This window comes from Geotrypetes seraphini, chromosome 1 (assembly GCF_902459505.1).
Source record: "Geotrypetes seraphini chromosome 1, aGeoSer1.1, whole genome shotgun sequence".
Lineage (NCBI taxonomy): Eukaryota > Metazoa > Chordata > Amphibia > Gymnophiona > Dermophiidae > Geotrypetes > Geotrypetes seraphini.
The window spans coordinates 113,037,203-113,061,353 of NC_047084.1; the positions used below are offsets into that span (position 1 = coordinate 113,037,203).

General features: G+C 44.1%; 1 protein-coding gene across 5 annotated transcripts in view; it reads right to left on the reverse strand.

Moving 5' to 3' along the window:
• LOC117356551 (phospholipid-transporting ATPase ID-like) overlaps positions 1-22,297 on the reverse strand; it is a 209,143-nt gene extending 186,846 nt beyond the window's left edge. Inside the window, exon 1 of one of the 5 annotated variants that reach the window (XM_033935931.1) lies at positions 21,953-22,297. Coding sequence is in view for 1 of the 5 variants with exons in the window: in XM_033935903.1 (XP_033791794.1) it covers positions 14,662-14,725 (64 nt within the window). In the remaining 4 variants the exon portion in view is untranslated. Of the gene's footprint in view, positions 1-7,880; positions 8,040-14,087; positions 14,160-14,661; positions 14,743-14,905; positions 15,121-21,952 lie in introns of those variants that run through there. The other 4 variants (XM_033935912.1, XM_033935903.1, XM_033935938.1 and 1 more) reach the window with 4 other exon arrangements.
• Between the last annotated feature and the right edge of the window lie 1,854 nt (positions 22,298-24,151).

The following is a 24,151-nucleotide window of genomic DNA, read 5'->3' on the forward strand; positions in this document are numbered from 1 at the left end:
TGAGGTTCTCCAGTGTCATCCTCCATGGTTCTGTTCAACGTGTTCAGCCAAGTTTCAAGTTTCAAGTTTATTCAAAATTTGTTGAATCGCTTATTTAAATTTACTAAGCGATTTACAGAAACAAGAAAAATAATACAAATACAAGGTTAGTTAAACTTTAATACAATGTTAAAAAGGAAAAAAAAATAAAAAATAAATAAAAATAAAAATTGAGTTAAAATTAAGTTAAAATTATACAGACTAACAGACACATAAGGAAAGAAGGGTAAAATTACATATGTATAATAAAAGAAAAGGTGTGAGGTAAAAGAACATGAGGTAAGGAAAAGAAGTAAGGAAAAAGATGGAATTATAAAAGATTAGGGAAATTGTTTTCATACATTATATGCATCCTTAAAAAGGAAACTTTTTAAGCTACTTTTAAACTGCTTTAAATCCTTTTCAGTTCTAAGATACAGGGGCAAATTATTCCATAATTGTGGGGCTATGACAGAAAATATATCAGTACGACGAGTTCCAATTATTTTTAGTGAAGGAACTGTTAAAAGATTTTGATTGGTTGATCTTAATGTGCGAGGGGTACAGTAAGGAATAAGTAGTCTGTTAATAAATTGAGGTTCGTTTGTGCTCAAAGTTTTAAAAACTAAAAGTAGTATTTTAAAAGTAAAACGATGAGAGATAGGGAGCCAATGAGATTTAATAAAAAGTGGTGTGACGTGGTCAAATTTTTTACAGTTATGTATTAATTTAATTGCTGTGTTTTGGACTATTTGGAGACGTCTTTTCTCTTTTTGAGAGATGTTAAATAATAATGCATTACAATAATCCATTTTTGAAATAATGAGTGAGTGAATAAGTATGTTTAAAGATTTAGGTTCTAGAAATTTAGCGATTGATCTAATCATACGTAATCTAAAAAAAGATATTCTAATTATATTTGTAATATGTTCGTGAAAGGTTAATCCATCATCAATTGTGACTCCTAATATTTTTAGGGAGCTTACTTGGTTTATTTGTTCATTATCTAAAGTAAATGAAGAATCTAAGCGTATATCTTTTTTCCAGGGGAAAAAGAGTGCTTTGGCAGGTCGCCCTCTTCACCCGGTTCCTTCGATCTTCCCAAACATGATGTCCTTCTCCAGTGATCTTTCTCTTCTGATGGTGTGACCAAAATAAGACAGTCGAAACGTCATCATTTGGGCTTCGAGTGGCATAGTTGGTTTGATCTCTTCCAGAATCAATTTGTTACTTCTTCTGGCGGTCCACGGCACATATAAAATCCTTCTCCAACAACAAAGTTCAAATGAGTCAATCTTCTTTTGGTCTTTTGGTCTGTAGTGTCCAGCTTTCGCATCCATAATTGACTGAGAAAATAAGTGCATGGACAAGTCTGATCTTCGTTTGGAGTGCTATTTCCCTGAATTTGAATTTCCTTTTGTCTCCCGTCTGTCTGTCTCATTTATCCCTTTTTAATAAGCCAATTATTAGTTGATGTTTCTTTGTAATTGCTTTCTTTTGGTAAGTATTAATGGTATTGTTAATGGCATTTTTATTATGTTCATGCTTTTTTTTATATATATACTGTAAACTCGCTTAGAAATTAGGTAAGCGATTAAATCAAATTTTAATAAAACCTTGAAACCTTGACTTTGTCAAGATGCTATTGTACTAGTCTTAATTTCATAGTTCAAACAAAAATATAAATTCTCCAACCTGCAGTGGTGCAAGGCTAGAATAAATCAAAACATCCCAACTCATTAATAGCATTTCTAAACACGGTAATGACATACGCATCACAGCATTTGCACCTTTGTTCAATATAAACCTCCATGAAGAATTCATAATAATAATAGCTTTATTTATATCCCGTCATACCTTTTCAGTTCAAGACGGTATACAATAAGAGATGCTGTAAGGACAGCGCGGTTACATCAGTTAGATTATGGAAGGTGTGGAAGACAGTTGAGTGAGCGGGTTGGTAGGGTAGGAAGAAGGAGCATATAAGAAGAGGTGAGAGATGAGCGGCTTTGATGGATCAGATAAATTTGTTGAATAAATGGGTTTTTAGTGATTTTCTGAATGAATGGTATGTTGGTGCATTCAGGATTAGGTAGCTTAAGGTGTTGTTCCAAATCCCTGCTTGAAAGGAGAGTGTCCTGTTGAAGAATCTTTTCAATTTGCATCCTATGGGAGAAGGAAATGTGAACAGTAAAGTTCTGCAAGAGAGGTGGAGTTTGTCCTGTAGGGCGAGGTGTTTCAGGAGGTAGGTGGGTGCGGTGCCGAGGAGGGTCTTGAAGCAGAGGCAACCGAATGTGAAGATAATTCTGGCCTCGATAGGTAGCCAGTGAAGTTTCTTGTAGTATGGGGTGATGTGGTCAGATTTTTTCAAGCCAAAGATTAGTCGGATGGCTGTGTTCTGGATGAGTCTTAGTTTCTTGACCTTTACACCTCTCCTTCAAGCTATGGCATATAACGCCAAACCCATTAACAGTCCCAACCTGTAACTTATGATGTTTAGGGCTGGTTGGGTGGGAAACTACTGCCACACCACCCACCTACCTCAAAAAATGCATCTATGACTAGTCCAGTGTGATCCCAGAGACACTCTGGGCGCTGAACAAATGGCTGGAAAAACAAACTCCTGCATCCCAGCATAAGAAAAGGGTCAGTGTGTGACTATAGTACATAGCACAGTAAGATCACAGTGGCAGAGCAATACATCACCCAAACCCAAGGTCAGTGGAGTCCAAGAAAGGAGAGTGTGGTCATTGCTTAAAAGCGATGCCTAGTAGCAAGGTCTATAAATCATGATTACAAGATTCTGGAAAGAGCACTGGTGCAGGTCACATTGGAAATTACAGCAAGCAAAGTCCCAAGTGGCCTGTTCAGTCTTGTCCATTAAGGAGTAGGGTTGTAACTGGTTAACTGAGTGCTTTCTTCCATCCTCTTAAGATGCGTCTATCCCAGACCTTTAGGAATTCTGTGACTACTTTTTTCTCTATTACTTCCTCTGGAAGTTTCTTCCATGCACACATCGCTCTTCTTGAGAAGACTACATTTACCGATGTTGTTTCCATACCTTCATGTCATGAACTCGAGTTCTGCTCCTTCCTTTTCAGTAGACGAGGTTAGTTTGTGTGTTCAACGTATATCAAAACTTCAAGCCTGGGCTCAATCGGTCCAGATGAAGCTTAATACAACTAAAACCAAATTATTATGGTTAGGCCCAAAATTGGATTGTCTTCTCCTTTCTGTAGCTTTGGTTTCTGGATCCTCCTTACAGATTGAGTTTTCTGCCAAGGTTTTGGGAGTCCTCTTTGACTCCTCTATCTCTTTTAAGGATCAAATTAACTCTGTGGTCAAGAAATGTTTTTTTAACCTGCCTTTGTTGAGGAAGGTCAGACACCTCTTTCATCATTGTCATTTTTCCATATTAGTTCAGTCAATTATATTATCTGGTCTCGATTACTGCAATGTTATCTACCTCAGTACCACAAAAACTTGTCTTTATAGATTGCAACTGATTCAAAATTCTGCTGCGAAATTGATCTTTGGGAAGCATAAATTTGATCACGTGACTCCGTTGCTCCAGAGTCTCCATTGGCTCCCGGTTTATTTTAGAGTTCAATTTAAATGTGCTGGTGTTGTTTTGAAAATCCTATATGGTATCTTTACTCCTTTATCTTGGAACGTTTACAGATTTTCCTTTGCAAGAGGTAATCAACAATTTAAATGATCTCTTCCTTCCAAAAAAGGGATTAAAGGAGTCAAGATTTTTAGTCCATCTCTGATCTTTTTAAGTTTTCTCAACTTTGGAATGATCTTCCATTTCTTTTAAGGAGTTCCGGCTCACTTCAATTTTTTCACAAATCTTTAAAAACTACTTTATTTGCTAAACACTTTGAAAATTAATTTCCCAAAATTTAGTCTTATTTTTTATGGGTTTTATTTGTTAAGTTAATTATTGTAACCGAGTCGAGCTTTCTTAGAATGATGACTCGGTATATAAAGCCAAGCCTTAGATTAGATTAGATTCCATATCTCTCTCTGTCTCTCCTCTCAGAGAAATACGTCTTGAACTTTCCTCTAGCCTCACTCTTCCTTTTCTCAGCTTCGATCATCAGAACGGATCACAGTTCTATCAACAGTGGTTGACCGCTGGAATAATCTTCCACTTCAGGTCACTGAGGCCAGCAGCGTGCCTGATTTTAAGGCCAAATGGGATATATACGTGAGATCTATTCACTGAGTTAGGTGGGGAAGGGTCATTGCGGAGGGCAGACTGGATGGGCCGTGGCCCTTATCTGCCGTCTATTTCTATGTTTCTATGTTATGTTTCTAACACGGGCCACCAATCACCTGTTCAAGGACATTTTCACCCACTTTTTCTTCCGCTGTTGTACCTCTCTCTGTGCAGTTCAGCGCGCCTATGATTTTGGTCACCACCTTCCCCCCCCCCCCCCGATATAGCGCCTCTCTCCCTCCTTGAGCAAGTGCAAAGAGATGCACGTGGGAAAGAGGAACCTGAACTACATCTACGTAATGCAGGATTTCACGTTAGGAGTCACTGCATAGGATGGGCAAGTCACTTACCCCCCTTTTAAGAAGCCACATTAGGCATTTTTATCGACAGCCACAGCGGTATTATCTCTGACATTCACAGATTCATATGAGCGTCAGAGCTAGCATCACCGCAGCTGGTGAGAAGAAATGTGGCTAAGTAAAAGGGGGTTAATCCCTCAGTTGCCCCAGGTGAACTTGCTTGGACAGATGGGGAAAATATTTAAGAGTACCTGATTGCTATTTAGTGTATGGTAAACCGCTATGGGTGAATCTCTTCATGAAAAAGGCAGTAAATAAAAATAAATACAGTAAAACCTTGGTTTACGAGCATAATTTGTTACGAAAACATGCTTGTAATCTAAAACACTCATATATCAAAGGGAATTTCCCCATAAGAAATAATGGAAACTCAGACGATTCGTTCCAAACCCAAAAGCTTTAATACAAAATACTATACGTACTCATATTGCAAGACCTCGCTCGTTTAGAACAGTCACTACACCTCCGCAGCGTCAGAGAGAGAACCATCGGCTCAGTTGTGATGTGTGTATACTGTGTGTACTTGTATTGCAAGACATTGCTTGTATATCAAGTTAAAATTTAATAAAATGTTTTGCTTGTCATGCAAAACACTTGCAAACCAAGTTACTTGCAATGCAAGGTTTCACTGTATGTGGAAGCCCTCAGCTTGGTATGCAGTGACAGCTAAGAAAGCAAATAGAATGATAGGAATTATCAGGAAAAGAATGGAAACCAAAGATGAAATGTTATAGTACCCATGTATTGCTCCATGGTGTGGATGCACCTCAAATACTGAGTGAAATTCTGGCCGTCACATCTCAAAAAAAGACATAGCGAAATTAGAAAAGGTACAGAGAATGGTGACAAAAATGATCAAAGGGATGGGACGACTTCCCTATGAGGAAAGGGTAAAGAAGCCAGGGCTCTTCAGGCTGGAGGAGAGACGGCTCAGGGGTGATATGATAGAGGCCTATAAAACACCCGAGTGGAGTGAAAAGGTAGATGTGAAAAGGGACATGCAAGGAAGCTACTAAGGCCCAGATTCTCGCATTTTAGCATCAGATAATCACAACGAAGTTTCTAGAAGTCTCCGACACTGACATGCAAATAGGCTATTCCGTATTAAAATGAGCACTCCAGTGTATTCTTTAAAATCGCCCAGCTATTCTCCAAGAGCGGAGTCAGCTTTTGGCGACAAAAATCAGCGACTAGTTCAGAGGTGCCGGGACAGTGACAGCGCTGCTTAAAACCTCGGCACGGCAATGTCAGAGACTGCTGAGCCGTTTTGAGAAGCGCCCTCCCCCCCCAGCAGTGGCAGAGATGCCCGCTCTCTCCTGCTGCCAAGTGACCACCCCCCTGTACCTTTAATTAGATGGCTGACCAGAGGGATGCCTACTCCTTCCAGTCAGCTGGCCCACTTCTTCCAAAATGGGCCTTCCCCTCCCCTGAGATGCACCGGGGAAGGGCCTGAGGCTCTGATTGGCCTAGCCTGTTTAAAGCCCCTCCCATAGGAGGAGCCATATACAACCTGGGCCAATCAGAGCCTCAGGCCTCTCCCTGGATGCACCAGGAAAGTGACTAAGGTCCCTCCTTTGGCCTTAAACAACATGGGCCAATCAGAACCCCAGGCTCCTCTGGGGAAGGCCCATTTTGGAAGAGGTGGGCCAGCTGGCTGGAGGGAGTAGGCGTCCCTCCAGTCAGCCATCTAATTATGGGGGAGAGGGGTCGGAAGCAGGAGGAGGGGTTGTGATGCAGCAAGAGAGAATGGGCATCTCTTCCGCTGCTGGTGGGGGGGTTCACTCGGCAGCGGGAGAGAGTGGGCATCTCTCCCACTGCTACAGAGGGGGGGGGGGGGGTTGGTTGGCAGCAGGAGAGATTGAACATCTCTCCCACTGTTGATGTGTTAGGTTTTTTTTGTTTGTTTTTGCTTTTTTACTGCGCTTGTGCCTCTCTGCTAACCTCATTTACATGAGCGTTTTTGGAGAATGACTCACTTTTTTAATTTGCTACCAGAACAGCTGTGAGAGCAGCCCGTTGTTTTTTAAAAGAATCTAGGCCTCAGTAACTAGTAGTTTTAAAACAAAGCAGAGAAAATATTTATTTACTCAACTTATAATTAAACTCTGGAATTCATTGCCAGAGAATGTGGTGAAAGCAGTTAGCTTAGCAGAGTTTAAAAAAGGTTTGGATAATTTCCTAAACCAAAACTCCATAAGCCATTAAAACGGCTTATTCCTAGGACAAACAGCATATAATCTGTTTACTCTTTGGGATCTTGCCAGGTATTTGGGACCTGGGTTGGTCACTATTGGAAACAGAATACTGGATTTGATGGACCTCGGTCTCACTCTTACGGGGAGAGTGTGGCACAGTGGTTAAAGCTACAGCCTCAACACCCTGATATTGTGAGTTCAAAACCATGCTGCTCCTTGAGACCCCATTGCCCCAAGTACATTAGATAGATTGAGAACCCACCGGGACAGACAGGGGAAAAGGCTCGAGTACCTGAATAAATTAATGTAAACCATTCTGAATTCCCCTGGGATAACAGTATAGAAAACAGAACAAATAAATAGTGAAAAAGTTTCAGCCTCTGATAACCAGAGCTGGTATTGTGATGTCATAATGCCTCATTCCACCAATAAGAGCCAATCTCGTTAGTGATGTCACAGTGGCTTCATTGTCCTATACTTGGCTCTCATTTACTACATTATGATTTCTAGACTGGTGCATTGGTTAAAGGTCCAGCCTCAGCACCCTGAGGTTGTGGGTTCAAACCCCCGCTGCTCCCTGTGACCCTGGGCAAGTCACTTAATCCCCTCATTGCCCCAAGTACTTTAGATAGAGTGTGAGCCCACCAGGAAAGACAGGGAAAAATGCTTGAGTACCCGAATACATTCATGTAAATCATTCAACAGAATAGAAAATTGAATAAATCCATTATTTCCTACTTTGATCTCATTAGACACAATGATGTTGACTAATGCACATTTCTTTTTCTGCTGATCAAGTAAATATTTCCCTACCTGTAAAAACTGACTTGTTTTTGCATTAAGGTATATGACCATCTCCAGGAAAAAAAAAAAAAAAAGATTAAAGTCAGCAGAAACCAAGAAGGAGGTTTTCATGAATTCTGTTAGCCAAGAAGTCTGCAATACAAGTTTTAGGAAGTCGCTTTTTCATGACTTTAGTCGCCTATTCCCACCCATTGTAAGCTCTCGGGAGCAGGGGCTGCTCGCTTGCCAGCCACACCACCCAGTGACCCCGGCTCTCGAGTGTCCGAAAGGCGAACTTACCGCGAGTGGCTCAGCCTGCCGTGGCCGCTCCTGTGCCGTCCCGGAGCCGAGTGCGGGCGGCTCCTCCTCCCCGTGCAGAGAGGGAGGAGCCCCGGTGCCCTCGGGTGGGGCGTTTCCTCAGAAAGGAGCCTGCTCCCGTGAGCTTACTGAGAGGAGGCGCTGTGGACACTCCGAGGTCCACAGGAAAAGAGCTGGACTCGTTCCAATTCTTTGCTCTTCCGCTTATGCATTCTGATGGGTTTTGTCATCTTTTGCTCCTGACCGAAAATTCGGTTTTGCTTTTCAAAAAAAAGCTGGTCATAAATGAATTAAGGGTATGATCGTATTATTATTTAAATTGACTGACCTACCACACGACTTTAAAAGAAAGAGGAGAAAATATTTTTTCACCGAATAAATTAAACTCTGGAACTGATCGCCAGAGGATGTGGTAACAGCGGTTAGTGTAGCTGGGTTTAAGAAAGGTCACAGTCTCCTATTGCGACAGACATGGGGGAAGCCACTCCTTGCCTGGGATCAGTAGCTGCTATTTGGGATTCTGCATAGAATCTTGATACTCTTTGGGGATTCCACATGGAATGTTGCTACGCTTTGGGATTCCGGAATCTTGTTCATCTTTGGGATTCTAGAATGTTGCTACTATTTAGGTTTCTGGAATGTTGCTATGCTTTGGGATTCCGGAATCCTGTTCATCTTTGGGATTCTAGAATGTTGCTACTCTTTCAGATTCTGCATAGAATTTTGATACTCTTTGGGGATTCCACATGGAATGTTGCTACGTTTTGGGATTCCAGAATCTTGTTTATCTTCAAGAACGCCAACTTTGAGGGTATGGGGGATTTCATCCATCAAGCACTTCAAAACCGAGCAGGAACAGATAACGTAGAGGAACTGTGGTCGACTCTGAAAGCCACCATTCAGAGGCGACCGATTGCTACATAAAATCAGGGAGTAAACGGCGCAGGAACAATAAGCCACAATGGTTCTCTGCGGAGATCTCGGACCTCATAAAAGAGAAGAAAAAAGCGTTCATCTCCTACAAACATACAGGATCTCAGGACTCTAGAGAAGTCTATTTGACTAGGGCAAGAGCCGTTAAAACAGCAGTTAGAGAGGCCAAATTCCGAATGGAGGAAACTTTAGCAAAGAACATCAAGAAGGGTGATAAATCCTTCTTCAGGTATATTAGCGACAGAAACCGCAGCACAAGCGGGATAGTACGCCTTAGGAAACCAGACGGGAACTATGTAGAAGCAGACTCGGAAAAAACTGAACTGTTAAACAAATACTTCTGTTCGGTCTTCACCCGCGAGGCGCTGGGTTCCGGCCCTCAACTACAAAAAAAGGATGGCTCAGTAGACCCGTTTAGTAATTTTAAGTTTACAACAAGCAGTGTCTACTGTGAGCTGTCAAAACTCAAGGTTAACAAAGCAATGGGGCCAGACAACCTACACCCCAGGGTGCTCAGGGAGTTAAGGGACGTCCTGGCGGAACCACTATCCGCACTCTTCAATCTCTCCCTTAGTACAGGTAGAGTCCCATTGGACTGGAAAACGGCTAACGTCATTCCACTCCACAAAAAAGGTTGCAGGACAGAGGCTGAGAACTACAGATCAGCGAGTCTCACATCAATAGTGAGCAAACTAATGGAAACTCTAATCAAACACCAATTAGATAAGATCCTGGATGTGGAGAATCTACGGGATCCCCGTCAACATGGATATACCAAGGGGAAATCCTGCCAATCCAACTTGATCAGCTTCTTTGACTGGGTGACGGGGAAGCTCGATGTTGGAGAGACTTGGACATTGTATACTTGGACTTCAGCAAAGCATTTGATAGTGTCCCACACCGCAGGTTGTTGTGCAAAATGAGTTCTAAAGGATTAGGTGACACTTTAACAAAATGGGTTGGGGACTGGCTTGGTGGTAGGCTTCAGAGGGTGGTGGTGAACGGCATCCCCTCCGTAACGACGGCAGTGATCAGCGGATGCCGCAGGGCTTGGTCTTGGGCCCGATCCTTTTTCAATATCTTTATAAGAGACTTGGCTGAGGGGCTTCGCGGGTAAAATAACGTTATTCGCCGATGACGCCAAACTGTGTAACATAACAAGCAAGAGCACAACGGACAATATGAAACACGACCTACTCCTATTGGAGCAATGGTCTAGGACCTGGCAACTGAGCTTCAATGCCAAGAAATGCAAAGTCATGCACCTTGGCAGTCAAAATCCATATGAGACTTACACCCTAAATGGCGAGATCCTAGCAAGGACTGTTGCAGAACGGGACTTAGGGGTAATCATCAGTGAAGACATGAAGACTGCCAATCAAGTGGAGCGGGCTTCATCTAAGGCTAGGCAGATCATAGGATGTATACGTAGGAGTTTCGTCAGCCGCAAGTCTGAAGTCATTATGCCATTGTATAGATCCATGGTGAGGCCCCATCTGGAATACTGCGTACAATTCTGGAGGCCTCATTACCGCAAGGATGTACTGAGGCTTGAGTCAGTCCAGCGAAAGGCCACCCGGATGGTCTCGGGATTCATGGATCTCCCGTACGAGGAACTGCTGGATAAATTACGGCTATACTCACTCGAGGAATGCAGAGAGAGGGGAGACATGATCGAGACGTTCAAATACCTCACGGGCCGTATCGAGGGTAGAAGAAGATATCTTCTTTTTCAAAGGTCCGACGGCGACAAGAGGACATCCATGGAAAATCAGGGGCGGGAAATTGCACGGCGACACCAGGAAATACTTTTTCACTGAAAGAGTGGTTGATCGCTGGAATAGACTTCCACTTCAGGTGATCGAGGTGCCTGATTTTAAGAAGAAATGGGATCGTCACATGGGATCCCTGCACAGAGCTAAATAGGGGAGGGTCATTAGGGTGGGCAGACTAGATGGGCCGCGGCCCTTATCTGCCGTCTTTTTCTATGTTTCTACTCTTTCAGATTCTGCATAGAATCTTGATATTCTTTGGGGATTCCACATGGAATGTTGCTACGCTTTGGGATTCCAGAAACTTGTTCATCTTTGGGATTCTAGAATGTTGCTACTATTTATGTTTCTGGAATGTTGCTATGCTTTGGGATTCCAGAAACTTGTTCATCTTTGGGATTCTAGAATGTTGCTACTCTTTGAGATTCTGCATAGAATCTAGATATTCTTTGGGGATTCCACATGGAATGTTGCTACGCTTTGGGATTCCGGAATCTTGTTCATCTTTGGGATTCTAGAATGTTGCTACTATTTAGGTTTCTGGAATGTTGTTACGCCCTGAGATTCTATTATAAATTTTATCTTTCATGGTGACGATGCCCAAGCCCCATGGCCTGGACCTCCTCCAGTGCAAAGAAGTTGACGGTGTGCTTTCTATCTACCGACACCGACACCCCTCACAGGTGCTCACTTCAGGCGTGTGACCTGAACATCCATGAGGAGTGCCACTGTTGGCAATAGGACTTGTTTTCAAGGGTATTTATACAGTACACTACTTATAGTCTAAGTGGTTTACATTCAGGTACTCAAACATTTTCCCCATCTGTCCCAGTCTAATGGACCTGGTTCAGTGGAGTGTTAAGTGACTTGTCCAAGGTCACAAGGAGCAGCGCTGGGTTTGAACTTGCAACCTCACACATTGGGAGCTTCAGGACGTGGAGGCTGGGCATCCTCACCAGTCATCCAGGGAGGGGGTTCTGAGCCCAAAGTGGGGAGGGGGGAGCCATGCCACCGCTCCGTGCTGGTTACACCTTTCTTTATGCCCTTGCCTGGGTTTGCAGCTGCCACTCCAGACAGGTTTATAATTTCACTTGGGTTTTAGAAGAACGCAGTGGTGAACGATGTTAAAAAAAATGAAAAGAAAAAGCAGACGGGCATCCAGCGCAAACCACATGATAAAAACAATAAACCGATCCCTGTCTATCAGGACGAGGACGGCCAAACGAGCCTCGAGCAGAGCTTAAAACGCTTCAATGACCTTTCCGTGCGTGTAGGACCCAAATTTTAAAGAAAAGCACTTTTTCTGGTAATGCCAGATGTGTCAACTTCAAGGACGGCATTAAAGCATTTTGAACATGGATGGGCGTAAAGCGTGATCAGAGCTGCCAGTGAAGCAGGGCTCGTCTCAAAATGTGTTCGCACCAATACCCTGAACTTTACCAGCAGACAATGAAACTGGAAGTGTATGTTTCCCTTGTTTTCCGCTTTGATTTAAATAAACTAAGTGGGATCACATGATGATATGATCATACCCCAAAATTGCAATTTCTTTAAATTGGCAGTTGAAAAACCTGCCAACACAGCCTTAGCATAATCCAAATAAGACACAAAAAATGCATCCATCAAAGTGTGGAATGATTGTACCGGGCCATGGAGTACTGCGTCCAGCACTGGTCGCCGTACATGAAGAAGGACACGGTACTACTCGAAAGGGTCCAGAGAAGAGTGACTAAAATGGTTAAGGGGCTGGAGGAGTTGCCGTACAGCGAAAGATTAGAGAAACTGGGCCTTTTCTCCCTTGAACAGAGGAGATTGAGAGGGGACATAATCGAAACATTCAAGGTACTGAAGGACAGGTTGTTCACCCTCTCCAAGGCAGGAAGAACGAGAGGGCACTCTAAAATTGAAAGGGGATAGATTCTGTACGAACGTAAGGAAGTTCTTCTTCACTCAGAGAGTGGTAGAAAACTGGAACGCTCTTCCGGAGTCTGTCATAGGGGAAAACACCCTCCAGGGATTCAAATAGGAGAAAACACCCTCCAGGGATTCAAATAGGAGAAAACACCCTCCAGGGATTCAAATAGGAGAAAACACCCTCCAGGGATTCAAGACAAAGTTAGACAAGTTCCTGCTGAACCAGAACATAGGCAGGTAGGGCTAGACTCAGTTAGGGCGCTGGTCTTTGACCAGAGGGCTGCCGCGTGAGTAGACTGCTGGGCATGATGGACCACTGATGGACCATGATGGACCCTGCAACGGCAATTCTTATATTCTTATGTTCAAACAAGGACAGCGTAGGCCTTTCTTACCAACACATTCACCTGGCCAATGAAAGTCAGCTAACAGTCAATAACGACTCCCAAATACCTAAAGGTATCCAGTAGTATGACTGATAATAAAGGACCATTAATCCCTCCCAGTCACCCAGCAGGTCGTGGTTTTAGCCATGTGCAAACCCAACTGATGAGACCCTAGCCAAGAAGATACAGAACACCAACAGCTCTACAAAATAGATGTCCTGGGGCCTTTGAGATTTCAGCCACCAGTACGTATATTGTCCACATAAACAGTATTAATTCCATACTGCTGTATCATACATAATAGTGATTAAAGGAATAAGTTAAACAACATAGGTGGAAGGGCAGAACCCTGTGGTACCCCCAGAAACCAACGAACTAGTATCAGATAGTTCCCGACCCTTAACGATCGAAAAAGTAAACCACCTCCATATCACCTCTTCTGACCCTATAGATGCCAAACAGCTCAATAAAAGGCCGTGACCTCCCAAATCAACCATTCATTTCATTCAATGTGGTCCCACGTTATATCATACTCTCTTAATTTATGACTGACTGTCACTGATTGATGAATGCATAATGCTGTACTATTGCTGTTGGAAACGTGAAATGTTGTTGTTATACTCTGTTATTTTTCCCTTATATTATTTTTGCTGAAAACTAATAAAACTTATTGAACACAAAAAAAAAAAAAAAAAAGCTGAAGCCTGGTCTAAGGAAACCAAACTTCCTCTATCAAGAACTTCTTGGACGTCACTTACAAACTGCCTGGGATGAAGCACATCGGTCCTCTCCACCAACTCCACAAACTGGCGGTGCACCACTTTTTCTAACAACTTAGCAAGAAAAGCTACAACAGTTACAGGCTGATAACTTTCAGGCCTAAGAGGATCTAATGTCACACCCTTAATAACGGGTCTAACCAAAACATGTTTCCAGGCCTGAGGATATTCACCAGTATCCAAACTCTGATTCAACATAGATAACACAAAAGTCAACAATCCATGGACTGGCATAAAAGAAAACCCCAACTACCACCAACCCAAGTCTGAGAAGCAAAAATATATTTTTCACCTGTACACAGAACTTCTGCAAGTGCTGCAATGGGAAACATGGTAAAAACCAGGATTTCCAGGAACACAATAATAATGGTGAGTGTTGGACTGAAGAGACTAAATGTTACTTACAAAATAAGAAGCCAAACTTCCCGCTGGCAGGAGCGATGGTGACTGCCCGGTTCGCTGATCACACAGTGCAGAAAAAAATTCCATGTGCACAAGCGAAGAATAAGGAGGAAATAAGTTTTCACTCAGAAAATACTTAAGCTCTGGAACTTGTTGCCAGAAGATGTGGTAAGAGCAGGGTAGCATGGCTGGTTTAAAAAAAGGCTTGGCCAGGTTCCTGGAGGAAAAGTCCCATAGTCTGCTATTGAGACAGGCAAGGGGGGAAGCCACTTATGCCAGGTACTTATGACCTGGACTGGCCTCTGGGCTAGATGGATCATTGGTCTGACCCAGTAAGGCTATTCTTATGTTCAAATTTGTGCTGTTTCACCCACAAGCGTTGTATCCCTCTAACCCCTTGTAGGGGTTGAATCCTTTGCTGCCTCCATGCCCTTTGTGGCAGTGGGTGTAGCCAGGACCTAGAGTTAATTTGGATGGGTCCTTAACCCCACCATAAATATATAAAATTGTTGGGGTGTTTTTAACCTTCCCCTCAGCTTCTCCCCCAACATCTCTCCCTCTCTCCCCAATCCCCCACCTGTGGCCTGCCAGCTTCCTTTGCCTCTCAACCCCTTTCCTGATGTCCTGCTTGCATTGGCCATAAGAACAGCCTGCGACACATCCCGTCCTCCTTGACAGTGAAAGTGAATCACTGCTGCCACTTTTGAGGTACACCACGGAGGCAGATCCTAGGCCACTGGCGGAGGAGAGAGGGGAATGTGGTGCCGCTGCTGGGTGGGCCTGATCCCCACATGGGTGGGCCTGTGCCCAGCTAGACCTACCTGTAGTTGTTTCTGAGTTGCAGAAATGATCAGTCAGTTCCTACTCCATTTCTCTTCCTTTCTTCTGATCAGCGCAATTGGTCTAAATCTGGATAGTCCAGTGTTTCCTGTCAAAACCAAATGACTGCCTGCAGATGGGAAACTGTATGAAATAAGCCTTGGGAGCTCGTGCTGGGACTTTTCTTAGTTTGCCTAAGACTGTGAGATGTAAAACCATGGGTTTGGCTCGTTCTGAGCCAGGCTGAAGCCAGACAGCTGTTGACAATTAATGAAACGAAGAGTAACTTGATCCCTGGTCCCGGCCCTTTCCGGATTACCACTATTTACATTCCAACACCACTTTCTTCCGAAAGGTTTTGGCAGTGCCGAGCTCCTTAACAATTCCCCATTCTTTCTGGAAATGAAAACAGCAAAGTTTAAAAGTGGGTGGGTGGGTGGGGGTATCTGTCTTCAGGTCAATAGTAGCCCAAGTGGTCCTTTGGCATTGGCCAGCCCTGAGTTCAGTCCAGGATACTGTGACCAAGCAGGCAGGAGCCTGTCTGTGGGGGTGGGGTCAGCAGTAGAAAGCGAGGGAATCAAGTTTTATTAAAATTTGGATGCATCGCAATATCATACATTCAAAACGATTTACAATTAAAAATGGGGTCCAAATTATTACATACAACAAAAAACGTGGACATTACAGACTTGCACATGAGGGAAGTGGGACGAACTACCATAAGCTGAGTAAAGACATGAAAGGGAAGAACAATAGGAGGATAAGAGCTTAAAAAAAAGTAGAAAGAAAACCTAAAAATGCTATAAATTCTCGAGGCCTGGAATAAAGGAACCAATAATTTCTGCAAAGTGAAGCAGAAAGGAAATACCCTGCATGAATTATGACTCTAAGGCATCCTTGTACAGCCATGGGTACAAGTGGATCGATTTTTCATGCCGTCAAAAATGACAAAGACTAGGGGGCACTCGATGAAGTTACAGGGAAATGCTTTTAAAACCAATGGGAGAATAGTTAAGCTCTGGAACGCGTTGCCAGAGGATGTGATAAAAGCGGATAGTATAGCTGGTTTTAAGAAAGGTTTGGACAAGTTCCTGGAGGAAAAGTCCATAGTCTGTTATTGAGAAAGACATGGGGGAAGCCACTGCTTGCCCTGCATCAGTAGCATGGAATGTTGCTACTCTTTGGGGTTCCAGAATCTTTTGTTACTCTTTGGGGTTCCGGAATCTTTTGTTACTCTTTGGGATTCCGGAATCTAGCACTTCTTTAGGATTCAGAATGGAATGTTGCTACTCTTTGGGGTTCCAGAATCTTTTGTTACTCTTTGGGGTTCCGGAATCTTTTGTTACTCTTTGGGATTCCGGAATCTAGCACTTCTTTAGGATTCAGAATGGAATGTTGCTACTCTTTGGGGTTCCAGAATCTTTTGTTACTCTTTGGGGTTCCGGAATCTTTTGTTACTCTTTGGGATTCCGGAATCTAGCACTTCTTTAGGATTCAGAATGGAATTTTGCTACTCTTTGGGGTTTCAGAATCTTTTGTTACTCTTTGGGATTCCGGAATCTTTTGTTACTCTTTGGGATTCCGGAATCTTGCTATTCTATACGATTCTGAATGGAATGTTTCTACTCTTTGGGTTTTGGCCAGATTCTAGTGACCTGGATTGGCCACCGTGAGAACGGGCTACTGGACTTGATGGACCATTAGTATGACCCAGTAAGGCTATTCTTATGTTCTCATATTATTTTCTTCCTTAATAAATGCTGGTAGAGAGTTCCATATTTTAGGCGCAGTAACTGCAAAGATCTTTTCTTAACTAGTCTTTATTATTCTTAGCGAATGAATTACTAGGTTTTTATCCTCTGATCTCAGGCTTCTAGTAAGAGTATACGGGGATAGTGTACCTTTCAAGGAAAGAAGGGGCTTTAGTTGTTACAATTTTGAAAGTTAGTAGTGCAATTTTAAAGGAGATTCTATGTAGCCAGTGAACTTTTTTGAGGAGAGGAGTTACATGGTCAAATTTTTTCCTGTTTGTAATAATTTTGATCACAGTATTCTGGATTAATTGTAAGCTTCAGATTGATGAGGGGCTGGCGAAGGAGAAGAGACGGGGGAGACTAACTAAAGAGGGAGGCTTCATGGACTGATGAGGGACAGGTTAAAGAGAGAGACTGAGGGAGAGGGAGAGAGAGACAGAGGGGGCAGCTGAGTGGGGACAGAAATGTCTTCATTCACTCCCTTGTAATTTCAAAACTAGATTACTGTAACTCCCTCTATAAAGGCATATCACAAAAAGAAATAAGACGCCTACAAATAATCCAAAACACGGCAATAAAAATCATAACAAACTCAAGGACATTTGATCAGACACTCCACTTCTTAAAAGTGCACACTGGTTACCGATTTCTCACAGAATCACTTATAAAATAGCCCTCCTAACTTTTAAAATTCAACAGTCTAATGTGCCAGCATTCTTGAACATAAGAACATAAGAACTGCCGCTGCTGGGTCAGACCAGTGGTCCATCGTCCCCAGCAATCTGCTCACACAGCGGCCCTTAGGTCAAAGACCAGTGCTCTAAATTAGTCTAGCCTTACCTGCGTACATTCCAGTTCAGCAGGAACTTGTCTAACTTTGTCATGAAACCCTGGAGGGTGTTTTCTCCTACGACAGACTCCGGAAGAGCGTTCCAGTTTTCCACCACTCTCTGGGTGAAGAAGAACTTCCTTACATTTGTATGGAATCTATCCCCTTTTAACTTTAGAGAGTGCCAGTGGTGTACCTAGGGGAGGTGGGGACCAGTCCGCCCCGGGTGCACACATCAAGGGGGTGCACAGAAGAGAGCTGAACAGGGACGACGGGGGACCCGCGGGGATCCCGCAGGGTTAAATACAACTCGAGCCGCAAGGCTCGTCTTCTGTTCCTACCTGCCCTGCCGTGCACACATAGCCGACCAGAAGTCTTCCCCGATGTCAGTGCTGACGTCGGAGGGAGGGCTTAAGCAAAGCCTGCCATCCGCCGTCAGCGCTGACATCGGGGAAGACTTCCTGTCGGCTATGTGTGCGTGGCAGAGCAGGCAGGAAATGGAAGACGAGCCTCACGGCTCGAGCTCCATTTGGCTGAGAAAGTTGCTAAGATGAGGGCTGGGAGGTAAATGTGGAACATAAAAGGGAAGAGGGAGTGTATTTTTGGACACAAGGCATGAACTTGGGAAAGAGTATGGAGGAAGGGAGGGAAAGGGATGCTGAGGTGGGGGAGGGAGTGCGTTTTTGGACACAAAGCATGAACTTGGGAGAGAGGATGGAGGAAGGGAGGGAATGAGGTGGGGGAGGGAGTGTGTTTTTGTACACAGAAGGCATGAACTTGGGAGAGGAAGGGAGGGAAAGAGATGCTGAGGTGGGAGAGGGAGTGCGGTTTTGGACACAGAAGGCATGAACTTGGGAGAGGAAGGGAGGGAAAGAGATGCTGAGGTGGGAGAGGGAGTGCGGTTTTGGACACAAAGCATGAACTTGGAGAGAGGATGGAGGAAGGGAGGGAATGAGGTGGGGGAGGGAGTGTTTTTTTGTACACAAGGCATGAACTTGGGAAAGAGGATGGAGGAAGGGAGGGAAAGAGATGCTGAGGTGGGGGAGGGAATGTGTTTTTGGACACAGAAGGCATGAACTTGGGAGAGGAAGGGAGGGAAAGAGATGCTGAGGTGGGAGAGGGAGTGCTGTTTTGGACACAAACATGAACTTGGGAGAGAGGATGGAGAAAGGGAAGGAATGAGGTGGGGGAGGGAGTGCGTTTTTGGACACAAGGCATGAACTTGGGAAAGAGGATGGAGGAAGGGAGGGAAAGAGATGCTGAGGTGGGGGAGGGAATGCGTTTTTAGACACAGAAGGGATCCCCAGCCAACTGCAAAGGAAGTCCTCAGCTGACAGCTTGGGGGTTCTCATCAGCTGAGTATTTATATTTTATATTTACATTAGAGGCTCTGGTAGAAACCCATTTAAAAAGTATGTATTCTTCCCAATTAATATTTCCAAATTAATAAAGTGTCTGCTTATTTGTAAATGGGTCTCTACCAGAGCCTTTAATTCAGTAGCATAATTAAATGAAATAACTATTTCTGAAGTTTATAGGGACGGGCGGGGACGAAGGGGATTCCTCACGGGGATGGGTGGGGACGGAGGGATTCCTAGCGGGGACTGGTGGGACTTCTGTTCCTGCACAACTCTCTAGTGCACAGCTGGCCACACCTCCTGCCGCTGCTGCTTTCCTTAACCAGCAGCAGCGGCAGTAAACAGGGGTGTCCGCGGGTGCTCACCGGCATTGCTCATCTTCTGGCCAGCTCCCCTGCTGAAAGCCAAGGGCGTCCGCTCCTAGCATGATCATGATGTCAGAGAGAAGGCTTCCGATGCAGCTGCGGATGCCCGTGGCTTTCAGCAGGGGAGTCGGCGAGACATGCTGGGCAGGGAAGGAGGGAGGGTAGAAATGCTGCACAGAGAAGGGGGGAGGGTAGAAATACTGCACAGGCAAGGGAGGGGGGAGACATGCTGCTGCTGCAGCACCTAATTGGGGAGAGAGAGGGAAGGAGTGAGAAGAGAGAGGAACCAGAGATGCCAAGTCCATGGGAGGGAGGGAAAGGAAAAAAGGAAAGGAGATACCAGACCATGGATGGGGAGGAAGAGATGACATGGCATGAGGGAAGGGAAGGAGATAGAGATACCACATCATGGTGTGGAGTGGGAAAGAAGGAAGGAAAGGAGAAGAGAAAGAGAGAAATGCCAAAGCATAGAGGAGGGGGTGGAGACAGAAAAATGGAGAGGGGTGAAGCTGAAATGAATCATGTGCAAAGGAGAGAAGGGACCCCAGATATACAGTTTATTAAAGGGACATAGAAAGAGGGAAGATGCCATATGGAAGAGAGAGAGGGTGGACAGTAGATGGAAGTGGTAGAGAGAGAGAGGGCAGAAGCTGGGTGGAAGGGGCAAAGAGAGGGCAGATGTTACATGGAAGGGAGAGAGGATAAATGCTATATAGAAAGAAGAGAGCAAAGAAGATGATTAAAGCAGAAACGACAAAAGGTAGAAAGATTTTTTTGTTGCTTTACTTAGAATCAAGTAGTATTGTAACTGTATTGATAAAAGTTTATAAATAGGAAATGGAAATAAGGCAATTTTTTGGACTTAACCCCTTTCCTCAGGCCAGGATACCTTAACAGCAGTATACTGTACTGTTCTGAAAGTCTCGATCATATCTCCTCGCAGTCTCCTTTTCTCAAGGGAGAACAATCCCAGTCTCTTAAGTCGTTCCTCATATTCCAAGTTCTCCATACCTTTTATTAGCTTCGTTGCTCGTCTCTGCACCCTCCAGTTTTATATCCTTCTTTAGGTTGGGAGACCAATGTTGGACACAGTATTCCAAGTGTGGTCCGACCATTGGGGTAGTTCACCCCCACCCCTTATTACGCCACTGTACATGGGCACAATTATAGCTTGCTACAGCCCTGGGCCAAGGCGTTATTCCCTAAGGTTCTGATAGTCATCTGGCAACAGCTAAATAGCAGATAACTGGCTATCTGGTAGCTATCTCCCACTGAACATCCAGCTCAGCGGATTGGCCGGTCGCGTGACCTAGCCAATATTCAGTGGATCACCAGCTAAGTTTGGCTGCCAGATTTAGCCACCTAAAAGGGTGGTCTAGCTTTGGCCGCTAAGACTTATCCTTTGACCTGCTGAATATTGACCTAGCCAGATACATCTAGGCCGGCCAAAAATAGACTGAAAATCCTGAAAATGCTGGTGCCGGCATTGAATTTCCAGTACTTCTGTGGACCACAGGCGATCACTAGCTGTGTCCCACAGTCCGAATTTCATGTGGGGAAGTAAATTATTCTGGTACCACATGTTCATGGCAGATCACAAAGAAAGTATTAATGCTAGGGTTACCATATTTGTGATACATCCTCAAAAGAAGTAGAGTATAGCTTATTATTTTTTATAGTGCTATATGTACGAGGGGCCGCTGAAAAGTTCTCAGCCCAATGATGTGGAGCCATGAACCTTACAAGTTATGCCACACTTTTCATGACACTTCACTAGTACATAGGCACGAGTATAGGGAAACCAAGCCATTGTGACATCACCGATGAGGTTGGCTCTTAGGCATTGGTGGAATGAGGCATTATGACATCACAATACCAGGGATCACTGAAAAGTTCTCAGCCCAGCCAAAAAGAGAATGGGAAGTGTGGCGCAGTGGTTAAAGCTACAGCCTCAGCACCCTGAGGGTGTGGGTTCAATCCCTCACTGCTCCTTGTGACCCTGGGCAAGTCACATAATCCCCCATTGTCCCAGGTACCTTAGCTAGACTGTGAGACAAGGAAAATGTTTGAGTACCTGACTAAATTCATGCAAATTCTTCTAAGCTCCCCTGGGATAATGGAATAGATAAATAAGCCATGAAACTTACTTAAAGCCACTCTGTTCTCCAATAATCTTTTTGCCTTTCAATGTTTTTTAATGCCTTCCATTTCACTATTTCCTGTGGTGAGCTCACTAATTGGAGAAGAGCCCTTAAATTTCAGTTAAGGTTAAGAGGGGAAAGGAGCCTCAGCCCAATTAAACAAGAGGGTGCCAAAACCCTAGTCTGGTCCACCTTCAAACTCAAAAAGGGATAGATGCTAGACTGAGATTTTGGCAACTGCCTCACTTGACCCAGCAGGATGGGTGAAGACGAGAGAGATGGGGAGATACCAGATCGCAGGTGGGGAGGGGGTATTGGAAGGAGAGGGGGGGGGGGAACACCACACCAATGTAAGTAATGACTTTTCCAAACGAGGTTTCCACATATTCAAATAAATACCACCTAATCCAGAGAATGAGCCAGCATGCATAAAGTTCCAACAACATCTGTCTTCTGTACTCACATCAGCTAAAGAATTAAAAAGAAATCTGTTTGATTACACTAACAGTATATTTTGGCTCTCTCTTCCACTTGTTAAACGTTATTTCTGTGCATTGAAGTGGGGCAAACTGCTTTCTCTAAGATTGACCCAAGGATCTTACCTCCCTGAATTTGTTACAAGAGTTTTCCAGGAAAAGCAGGACGTGACTCTGATCCACAGCTGGCAAAAGGTCCAAGTGGATTCCCAAATGAAACCGCAGTCAGTAAAGTCTTAAACTTGATCTCAGAAGAATTTTCCCAGAAATTTAGGCAGGAGTTTTCATGGGAGGGTTGCAGCCTTTGGTACGACAGATAGGAAGATGCATCTGGATTTCCTGGTTGTTCTTGGGTGCAGCCTGGCACGGTCATGCACTAAGCAAACAGCAGCCACTGATCTTTGTCCCTCTGTAATACACCTGCCGAGGTCCAAGACAACAGAGGCATTCATGGCCATCCTGGGGCTTTCAGGGTTTGGACTGTGAACTCCAGGCTGGCTTTAGGGCTTTGATCAGGGTATCTGAAAAGTGAAGGGCTCACCAGGTCTTAGCACTCAACAAAAGGCAGCCCAGCCGTTTCCACCTTCTGGCAAGGCCTTATCGGGACATCTGAGCTGAGCAGAGTTTACTTTTCAGAGCTGCTAATTCAAAACAGAGCCATTCCCTGCCACTATGTTGTAATATTTGAAAAGTCCATCTGTTCTTTCTCTTTAAATCCATGCAATGAACCCGTGTGTGTGAGTGGATGGGATGGGAAAGGGATTGGGACTTGTAGACCACCTTTTTGTAGCTATACAACCAACATTCAAGGCGGTTTACATACAGATACTTCAAGCATTTTCCTTTTCAGTCCTGGTGGGCTCACAATCGATCTAATGTAGTGGAGGGTCTGAACTCACAACCTCAGGGTGCTGAGCCAATAGCTCTAACCACTGCACCACACTCTCCTCTTCCAGTGGATCAACATGATCCAAGGTCAGCTAGAAACCTGGTAATGATTCTGAAGTCACATCACAGTTAAAATCTAAATGTTAGAGAGAGACAAGCTGCATGTAAACATCACATCATGAGACAGAATGAGAACAGAAGAACATAATTGCTGCTGTGGTCCATCGTGCCCAGCAATCCGCTCCCGTGGCGGCCCTTAGGTCATGGGTAGGCAATTCTGGTCCTCGAGAGCCAGAGCCAGGTCAGGTTTTCAGGATATCCACAATGAATATGTATGAGATGGATTTGCATGCACTGCCTCATGCATATTTATTAGGGATATCCTGAAAACCTGACCTGGCTCCGGCTCTCAAGGACTGGAATTGCTTACTACTGCCTTAGGTCAAAGACCAGTGCCCTAACTGAATATAGCCTTACTTGAGTATGTTCTGTTCCAGTAGGAACGTATACAACCTTGTCTTGAATCCCTGGAGGGTGTTTTCCCCTATAACAGAGCATTCCAGTTTTCTACCACTCTCTGGGTGAAGAAGAACTTCCTTATGTTTGTACGGAATTTATCCCCTTTCAACTTTAGAGAGTTTCCTCTCGTTCTCTCTACCTTGGAGAGTGTGAACAGTCTGTCTTTATCTACTAAGTCTATTCCCTTCATTATCTTGAATGTTTCGATCATGTCCCCTCTCAGTCTCCTCTTTTCATGGGAGAAGAGGCCTAATTTCTCTAATCTCTCACTTTACGGCAACTCCTCCAGCCCCTTAACCATTTTAGTCGCTCTTCTCTGGACCCTTTCGAGTAGTACTATGTCCTTCTTCATGTACGGCGACCAGTGCTGGACGCAGTATTCCAGGTGGGAGCATGATACAGTGGCATGATAACCCTCTCCGATCTGTTCGTGATCCCCTTCTTAATCATTCCTAGCATTCTGTTCACCCTTTTAACCGCTGCCGCACATTGCGCGGACGGCTTCATCAACTTGTCTACCAGTACTCACAAGTCTCTTTCCTGGGGGGTCTCTCCGAGTACTGCACCAGACATTCTGTATTCATGTATAAGATTTTTCTTACTGACATGCATCACCTTACACTTATCCATGTTAAACCTCATTTAATAATTATAATAATAACTTTAGTTTTGTATACCGCAATACCACAAACAGTTCAGAGCGGTTTACAATGCAAGAGACTGTACATATACAGCGGAGATATTTATACAGTGAAAGTACAGTGCGAGAGACTTATAGAGCAAGATACGATGCAAGAGACTGTATAATGCCGTTAAGATATGCAAAGATAGTATTGTCTATTTACCCCCACTCTGTTTCTTATCCGCCAACCAGTTTTTAATCCATGTCCATTTATAAATCCATTTATAAATATGTTG